At 34.3% G+C, this 10,006-nt stretch overlaps 1 protein-coding gene across 1 annotated transcript; it reads right to left on the reverse strand.

Moving 5' to 3' along the window:
* Nucleotides 1-1,224: 1,224 nt before the first annotated feature.
* On the reverse strand, nucleotides 1,225-4,353 carry LOC111906258 (uncharacterized). The gene is made up of 4 exons (XM_042897863.2): nucleotides 4,287-4,353; nucleotides 4,133-4,207; nucleotides 3,821-4,027; nucleotides 1,225-3,528 (listed from the first exon to the last, which is right to left on the reverse strand). The coding sequence occupies exons 2-4, from the start codon at nucleotides 4,145-4,147 to the stop codon at nucleotides 1,387-1,389; spliced, it is 2,364 nt and encodes a 787-aa protein (XP_042753797.1). The 5' UTR covers nucleotides 4,148-4,207; nucleotides 4,287-4,353; the 3' UTR covers nucleotides 1,225-1,386.
* Between the last annotated feature and the right edge of the window lie 5,653 nt (nucleotides 4,354-10,006).

A 10,006-nucleotide genomic window follows, 5' to 3' on the forward strand; every position in this document is an offset into this window, starting at 1 on the left:
TTCTTAACTTTATAAACACGCATATCCATGTATCAAACGGAAGACCGGTATAATTGGTTTCGAAACTATTTAATATTTGATTTTTTTTATTAATAGACATATAAATTACGGTTCTACAACCGTATTCTATTTTCTAGATTAGTGTACTAAATCTTCTCATATATTACGGTTCCATAATCGTATTCTATTACTTAGATTACCGTACTCTATATTCTTATAGATTACAGTTCTACAACTGTATTCCATGCATAGTTTACCGTATTATATCTTCTAAATAGAATACGGTTCTATAACCGTATTTTATTGCTTCTTCAAATAAAACGCGTTCTATTAGAATACGCTTCAATGTCCGTATTATAATTGCTTTTTCAACCGTATTTTATTTTTGATTTTGTAGTAGTGAACATTATACTTCAAGAAAAGTTTCATATTAAATTTTTTAACCAAAACCATATTCGAATTTATTCTAAACATGAATCATTTGTTCATTATATGCAATCTACATGGTAGATATTAAGTTTGTTAATTGGATGTTCATCATTTAATAGGAAAATATGTATTTTTTCCAAGAATGTTATTGACATTTTCAGATAAAAAGATTCTTCTTATATTTAAAAAAAAAATTTCCATAGGCCGTATGTCCTTAATAAATTTTATTACTCTTTTGTTAGTCGATTATATATTTGTGGATTTTCTAGCATGTGTCTAAAGACACATATAAGAAACATAAAACATTAATTAATGATAAATATTATCATAGTTAAATATAAAATACATTAATTATAATGAATAATATTATAATTAAATGTGAAATACATTAATAATCTTCATAATAAATGTATTTTAAATTTAATTATGGTAATATATTTATAATTAATACTTCTTATATGTGCATTTTGGGCACATATTAGAAAATTCTATATACTTATTATTCAAAGGCTTTGTGTATATGTATAAATATTATTTTAAAAATTACTTAATGTTCATAAGTTAATATAATTATTTTTATTAAACTCGTGTAATATACGGGTCTCACATTTATTTTAATAATAAGTAAAAAAAACATCTCTAACAATTTCTTTAATTTTATGGCCTAAATTTATACCTATATTATTTTTTTATAACACAAAATCTTCGGTTTTTGCCAAGTATATGATAACCAATGACAATCAGACATAGTTATATTATTATTCTATATAATCTATATTAACTTACACATGCAAGTATCATGCTTATTTCGATCATTTATTTATTTCAGTTTACTATTGATTTTTGAACACATATCAACGTACATATAATCGCTTTTCTCTAGCATCATTGAGTATATTTTTTCACATACCATGATGTAATTCATAATTACTCACAATATAATTAGAAACCAAACAATTACTTTTTTTTCCCAAATATAGATCCTAGAATTGGGATATCTCCAATGCTGGATGTGGTTTTCTCTAGGGTTTTTTCGACAGAATCAGAACCTTTTTCAATGATTTTGTTTGCTGTGTTTCCAACATCTTCTACAACCTGTCCTGCCGCTGATAAAATAGCTCCTAATAAACCATGCTTCTTGACCGACGAAGTTGAGCTTTCAACCGCATCACTAGCCATGTCTGTTTGTGTTGTAATAATAGATTCTGCTGCATTCCCAACAATTGGGATACCTCCGACAACCGACTTGGTTGTTTCTAATGCTTGGCTAGCTGAATCAGAACCCATTTGGATGATTGATCCACCAACATTCTGAGTCAATGAAGTGATAGCACCGAATATACCATTCTCCTTGACAGAAGAAGTCGTGGTATCAATCAATTGATTTGCCATGTCAGTTTGTTTGGTGATGATGGATTGAGCTGTATCACCAATGATTGGAATACTACCAACAACAGATTTTGTTGTGTCTAAAGCTTGGCTGGCTGACTCAGTACCCTTTTGGATGATGGATGTACCTGTTGCTTGTGCCTCGTTTACAACCCGTCCAGCTGCTGACGTGATAGCTCCAAATATACCATTCTGCTTGACCGAAGAAGTTGTACTATCAATCAATTGATTTGCCATGTCTGTTTGTTTAGTGATGATGGAGTCTGCTGCATCACCAATGATTGGGAAACCGATGATAAAGTATCTGGTTGAGCCTAAAGCTTGGCCGGCTGAGTCGGTACCCTTTTGGATGATGGATTCAGTTGTTGATTGTGCCCCGCTTATAACATTTTGGGTTGCTGATGTGATAGCTCCCAATATACCATTCTCCTTGACTGAAGAAGTTGTAGTATCGATCAATTGACTTGCCATGTCTGTTGGTGTGGTGATGATGGATTGTGCTACATCACCAATGATAGGGATACTGCCGATAACAGATTTGGTTGTGTCTAAAGCTTGACTGGCTGACTCGGTACCCTTTTGGATGATGGATTCAGTTGTTGATTGTGCCCCGCTTATAACATTTTGGGTTGCTGATGTGATAGCTCCAAATATACCATTCTCCTTGACGGAGTCTGTTTGTGAGGTGATAATGGATTGTGCTGCCTCACCAATTATTGGGATACTGCCGATAGCAGATGCGGTTGTGTCTAAAGCTTGGCTGACTGACTCGGTGATGGATTCAGTTGTTGATTGTGCCCCGTTTATAACATTTTGGGTTACTGACGTGGTTACTGACGTGATAGTTCCATATATACCATTCTCCTTGACTGAAGAAGTTGTGGCATCGATCAATTGACTTGCCATGTCTGTTTGTGAGGTGAGAATGGATTGTGCTGCATCACCAATGATTGGGATACCACCGACAGCAGATATGGTTGTGTCTAAAACTTGGTTGACTGATTCGGTACCCTTTTGGATGATGGATGCAGTTGTTTGTTGTGCCTCACTTGCAACTTGTTCTACAGCTGATGTGATAGTTCCAACTATGCCGTTCTCCTTGATTGAAGAAGTTGTAGCATTGATCAATTGAGTTGCCATGTCTGTTTGTGAGGTGAGAACGGATTGTGCTGTATCACCAATGATTGGGATACCACCGACCACAGATATGGTTATGTATATAACTTGGCTGGCTGATTCGGTACCCTTTTCGATGATGGATGCAGTTATTTCTTCAGTTTCCTTTACAACTTGGTTAACTGTTGTGGTTATGGTTCCAAATATACCATATTGCTTGATGTAAGATGTTGTGGTCTCGATCCATTGAGTAACCTTTTCTATTTGATTGGTGATAAATGATTGTGTTGCATCACCAATGATTGGGATACCTCCCACAACAATTTTGATTTTGTCTAGTGCTTGTTTAGCATAGTCAAGTCCATTCTCAAGGATGGATTCAGTTCTTTTAACCAACTTTTCGAATATGGCTTTCTTGGCGTCGATACACTTTTGGATCAGGGACTCTATGCTGCTTAAACCATTCTCAACGATAGTTCTTGCTTTTTGGATTAGTGTTCCAAAGAATTCCTCAACAGAAGATATGTGTTCTTTAATATATGAATTTAATCCGCCAAGGAGGTTCTTGATAAAATCTGGAGCGTATTTCTCGAACTGTAAAAAGAAATTGTTTTAAAATATAATCAGGACACATCATGAAGAAATCAAATGACATTAAAGCTTATTAAGATTTCCTGACTTATATATATATATGTTACGTTATTACTTATGCATAACGTACATAACTCAGAAATTATTATCGTATCTAGCTTCACAGATGAAGTTATATATGTCGGGTTAATTAACTTCATTAGCTAAAAAACACCGCATATAATCTAATAATATAATGATGTAATTACTTTAGTCATCTATTAATTGAAAGGCAGTATGTGTATATACTTTGTACCTTGTCATCAATAAAACTAAGCTTATAGTCGCACAATATTATGAGCTTCTCGTTAATCAGTTGCAAGGGGGAGATGACTATGCTTTCCACAGAAACAACCGCACTTTTGAGAAAACCGGAGTTATCTTTGAAAAAATCATATATATTCGTCAAGAGTGCTAAAGCTTTCAACTCAATCAACTGAACAAATCCTACGTATTGTAGTTCCTGCATCATGAAAACATAGAAGCCATATCCAGTATAGATTAAACTTGTAAATTTCAAAGATAATCATAATCGTCGACAAAGAATTTAGATATGATAATTACTGACCTCGTATACAACCATAGCTCCCAGACGTTGTGAAACGAGCTCCAAACTATGAAAACTCGTAGGTCACAAATATCACTGAAAAATATAAATGAAAGATGATCCGTTAATGCATATATATTTATGATCATGGAGTTGCGATATTATATACTCTTACTCATTTGTCCTCTAGCATCATGGACCATATGATATTGAAGTTACAAATAACTTTTTTTGAAGTTACACTATAACTAAACATGTAAGATTTTTTTGAAGTTACTCAGTTGTCCTCTAGCATCATGGACCATATATACTTTTACTACTCATTTGAAATGATTAAGATTGATTAAACTATAACTAAACATGTAGATTATCTACTGCTCTGTTTGAGCAAATCTGATTGACTTTTTGATTGCATGTCTATAGATGAAACGTATATATGATGATAATTTTTTGTAATTAAATGCTCACAAACTCAGTCCTTATTAATTTTTTTTTTGAAGAAAATGATCCTAATGGTTTTTAAAACTTGGTCATAAATGGTCGTTTTTGTTAACACCGTTAGTTTCCGTCTATTAGTATGAGAGTAATTTGGTTTTTTCACGTAACCGAGACTGAGTTTCTTACCATGGGTAAACCATAGGAACATAATTGTTGTCTATATTTTATGTTTATAAGTTTATGATTTTTCTATCTTTTTACTTTTTAAAATGTCACTTTAACCCTTTGAACTTTATAAAATGTTAATTTCGCACCTCCATTTGTAAAACGTTCGTGCTTATCCCTCGTAGTATATATATAATTTGATTTTCCTTAATAATTTTCGTTTGTTATAAAAAAAAAATTAATTTTTTACTTGCTTATTTTTATATATGTTTTGTTATAAATTTAAGGTGGTCAACATGTTGACGTGAATTTATAACTTCTATTCCTTAATTTTATTTAAAAAAAAACTTACTTGTTTTTTTATGCAGGTGTTGGTTTAAATTTAAGTTTATCTACATTTCGACGTAACTTTACTTATGTTTTCGTGCTTAATTTCATGCATGTTTCCTAGTAAGAGACGGAAATTTATCAAAAGTGACATTTAAAAAGTAATAGGGTAGAAAATACCCAAACTGAAAAAACCAAATTACCATCAAACTAAGAGACGAAAATTAACCGAGTTAACAAAAAGGACAATTCTTGCAAGTTTTGAAAACATATGGATCATATTCATCGAAACAAATTAATAAAGACAATTTTTGAGGTTTAGTAAACCACATGGACAATTTATTTAATTTTGTGTTAAATATAGGAGTCATTTTACATACAATAATCAAACTTATAAACGTAAAAGCACTTGATAACGTGTAACTCGCTGATATTAAGTTCAAACAGACCTTCTCCTACATGTCAAAGAGGCCTTACATGTGAAAATGTTGCATAATGCTAAATTTTATAATTCTTTTCGTTGATAGTGTGTTTTTAAACTCGTTCAACTTCAGTTTTACATTTTATAAAATATCAATAACTTTTCCTAAAAACTTCATTCTCTGTTTACAGATTATATATTATTAAACTTTATTTGTCCCCGCGTAATAAAATTATAGAAGCAGTTTATTTACTAATGAACTAACGTTTAGTTAACGCGTAAATAATACATTAAGTCGTACATGATGATAATAAACATTTTCTTTTTTACCATCCTATCACTATTTTTTTATTACTTTAATTATATTGTTACATAATAGCATATTTGTTAACACATAAATAGTACATGAAGTAGTACATCGTAATAAGTTTTTTTTATACCGTTGAATAAGCTTTTTATTTTTTTATTTTTTTTATACCGTTGTGATTTGATGGAGGTTAAGCGAGAATCTGAAATTAGATACTTGTAAATAATTTTCCAATATCTTTCGACCAATCTTATTGGTTGCCATGATTGTTGGTAAATTTTTTGCTAACCGGTTAGCGTTGTTTGTAGATGGGTTAGTGAGTAATGAGGAGTCTATTTTTATTAGAGGCAGACTTATATTAGATGATCATTTTATTATGAATAAGATCATTTCATGGTATAAATTGAAGTGGAAAACAACCATGGTTTTTAGAGTATATTTTGAAAAATCTTACGATTGAGTGAGATAGGATTTTCTAGATGATGTGTTAGATTGTATGGCGTTCGGTTCTAAGTGGAGGGTTGGATTCAAGGTTGCTTCCAATCATTGAGGGGTTCGATTCTTGTTAACGGCTTGACTACCGAAGAAATGCAGTTTTATAGAAAAAAAAAAAAAAAACTTATGGAGAAGCTACAAGTTGTTTTTCAGAGAGTGGTTGATCGGGGTCTTTTCTCTGGGATTTCTTTTTATTCAGATTCTGATCTCTATATCTCTCACATGTTTTATGCTAATACATGCGATTTTTGTGGAAGAGTGGAAGGAGTCAATGTTATGAGTATTGTTCGTATCCTATATTGTTTCTGTTTAGCATTTTTGAGAATTAATTTCAACATAACCACCCTTATTGGAGGTTGTGTTCCTAATAATCAGGTTAATCATTTGGAGAATCATATTGGTTGTGCTATCATGAAGACTATTTTTTTTTTAATCTTGGTTTGGTGGTTGGCGGAAATATGAATCCTTTCTCTACTTGGAAAGAGATGGTTTTGAAAGTGGTGGCTAAAGTTTCCAAATGGAAATTTCAAACTTTATTTGTCAATGGTCATTTGGCTTTAATCATGTTAGTCTTGGGTTCCCTTAATATTTTGTAGAAAATTGAAGCTCTACTCAACATTCAACAATTTCTTCATAGGGGCGGATTTGGAAGAGAAAAACATGACTTAGATTAATTGGCTTAGGGTGTTAGCTTCTAAGAAGAATGGAGGTTTGTATGTGAGTAGTATTTTGCTCTTAGTCGTGCTCTTCTTTTCAAGTGCGTGTAGGGATGTCAACGGGACTAAACGGGAGTGAAAATAGCTTCCCTCGCCCCCGCTCCCAAAATCAGTTGTTGCCCCCGCCCCCGTTCCCCCGGTTCCCCAGGTTTATAGGCTTAAAATTCCATTTTTTTTTGCTAAAAAACTGCTTTATTTTAGGCTTAAAAAACTATTTTTAATAACTTTAAAAGCTTAAAACCTAATCTTTTAGAAACTAAAATATTAAAAATCCAACATTACAAAACGACAATTCCAACAATCTTATAAATATAAAATACGGCAAATCTAACATTACAAATATAAAATACTTACATGTCCAAAAATATATGATCAATTCACTACCACTACTACAAAAAAGTACATGGGACCCTCTAGAAAGGATTCGGTTTTGAAAAAAACAGGTTTTATTAGTAGGGAAATAGGGGCTTTTCATTTATGGCCCGATTTAAAACAAGTAACCGGGTTTTATACTCTTTGGATGACCCTTTTCATGAATTCATAGACCCCAGCTAACAACCATACTTTTTTACTGTACAATGAGCAACAACTTTGTTTGTGAGATAAAGTTTGATAAACAATGACAACCTGGTAAATGGACCTTATACGTTACCATTTTCCATGACAGGTTATTAATTAATCAATTTTTTTCCATAATGAAAACTTACCATAACTACTTCTTATAAAACAAATCGGTTTCTACTTTCTACCATCAATCAACCACGTTGTGTAATGGGGAAAAATTACCGCCATTAATGTTCGATATCCCGCCATTTGACCCATTATGCGGTTTTTTAAGCTCCTTTGTGCTACTAAAACTCAGAAACCACCAGGTTAAGTCCCCAATACAACAATACACATAAATAACGTCAATGCTTAGCTTCATCACTGTCATAGCCAATAAACTATTGAGATATACAATGGATGATCAACCACAACAGCCACTGCAACCACAAGAGAGAAAAAAGAGAATAGCCACACAAGTAATTGACAGTCAAGAGCCACAAGAAGTTGATTTCAATCATTTTGGTCTGCATTATGGGGATAAACAAATTATGTTCGCCAATGAGTGTGGAGTCCTCACGCGTTCGATGATTTCTATCAATTATCGAACTTGGAAGAAAGTGCCGCAGGGTGAACTTGAATGTTGTGGTTAACTATTAAAGTATGATATCTAAGACCTATTATATGTGTTTCATTTAGTTAGAATATGTTATTAACGGTTAAAATCTTTACTTTGACATAAACAAACACGCTGGAATATTCAAAATAATAAACGCAGAGGTGATGTGCTTAAAATTTGCAACACTACATGGAAATCCTACAAAAAGAGGCTCATACGTGATTTCATGGCCAATGGAAGCGATCCAATTCCAATCTACCCATATCTAGACCCTAATACATGGAAAACCTTCAAAAAGGAGAGATCTTCAAAGGAATTTCAAGTTTGTTGGACTTTAGTTCATCTGATTCTTTCGATGAAATTAATTGTAACATCCCGAGTTCAGGAGTGCAAGTTCAGGGTTCAAAGTGAAAATGTGGATGGTCAACTCGGCGAGTTGGTGCTGTATGCAGAAAACTCTAATTCCGGGGGTTAAGCCCTATATAAAGAACATAATACCCTCTCCCCAGCCTCTTTACTCTCCCTTGAAGTACATAAACCCTAATATTCGTTTGTGAGAGAATTAGAGAGCATTTGGATCTTGAAGGAGAGTGGGTTGAAGAGATATTTGAAGACTAAGAGGCTTGGAGCAAGGGGCTTTGCAAGGTTTTAGCTTATTCTTTTGTTGGAGTCTTCTCTTGAGGTAATGATTCGTTATTTGAGCTGTTATCCATCTAGATCTATCATTTATGGGATTTTTGGGAGTATATCTAGTGCTATCTTGAGTTTGGAGGTTGGATCTGAGGTTGCTACCTCAGATCTAGTGTTATGATGATCCAAAAGAGCATAAAGTCCCTGTTCAAGAGTTGTTGATGAAGCCTTTTAGTCCCAAACCCTAGCCCTAGAGTGTATTATGCTTAGATCTCCTTGAATTCACGTAAAGTTTTCCACTTTACGTGATGGGTGGCTTGTAGAAGAGTAGATCTATGGACTGGAGCCCCTGCATGGCTTGGAAAACCACTGTATGGATTAAGAACTAGAGGTACTCGGCGAGTCACATGGGTGAACTCGGCGAGTTGGATGAAGATGGGTAGGAACTCGACGAGTTGGAAGAATAACTCGGCAAGTATGTTGAAGGTTGCTTTGGACTCGGCGTGTCGGTTCTTGGACTCGGCGAGTCTGGTCGTGGAATCCTAATCTTTTCTGGTTGAGCTGTGAATTAATGAGTTGAGGGACGACTCGGTGAGTTGAGTGAGAAAGGACTCAGAGTTTGTTGGACTCGGAGAATTGAGTCGTGGATTTGGAGTTCTGAGTATAGGGACTCAACGAGTCAGCAGGTTGACTCGGTGAGTAGAGTCAGTCAGGAAGGTTGACTTTAACTGAGGACTTTGACTTTGACCAAGTGTTGACCAGCTGACTTCCAGGGGTATTTTGGTAATTGTTGGCATTATTTTGAGTTCAGTGGTTTGGTGTTGGCTGGTGGTGGAGATCGTGTCAGTGGTCGGAGCAGCTCGGTCTTGTCTCTTCAGTCGGCAGTTGCGAGGTGAGTTATCCTCACTATATCGACAGGGTCTACGACACCAAGGCCGGCTCTTTATCGGATTGTAATCCGGGTATCGTTGTTATGTTGTTGCTTTGCTATGTTTGCATCCTGGTAGTTAGGATGGTATATGTTAGAGACCTGGTTAAGGTCGGTATCCTGGTATATAGGATGATGCTATGCTAGTGAGCGGTTAGGTCAGTATCCTGGTTAGGATAATGTTATGTTATGTGATCGGCTAGATTGGTTTGATTGGATGTGAATTGTTATATGATTGAATGTTATGTGCACATGGTTGTTGGACTGGGGTTGGGTTGAGGCGGGTCCTGCTTTGTGCTGTAGGCC

Source organism: Lactuca sativa, chromosome 8 (genome assembly GCF_002870075.4).
Source record: "Lactuca sativa cultivar Salinas chromosome 8, Lsat_Salinas_v11, whole genome shotgun sequence".
NCBI lineage: Eukaryota > Viridiplantae > Streptophyta > Magnoliopsida > Asterales > Asteraceae > Lactuca > Lactuca sativa.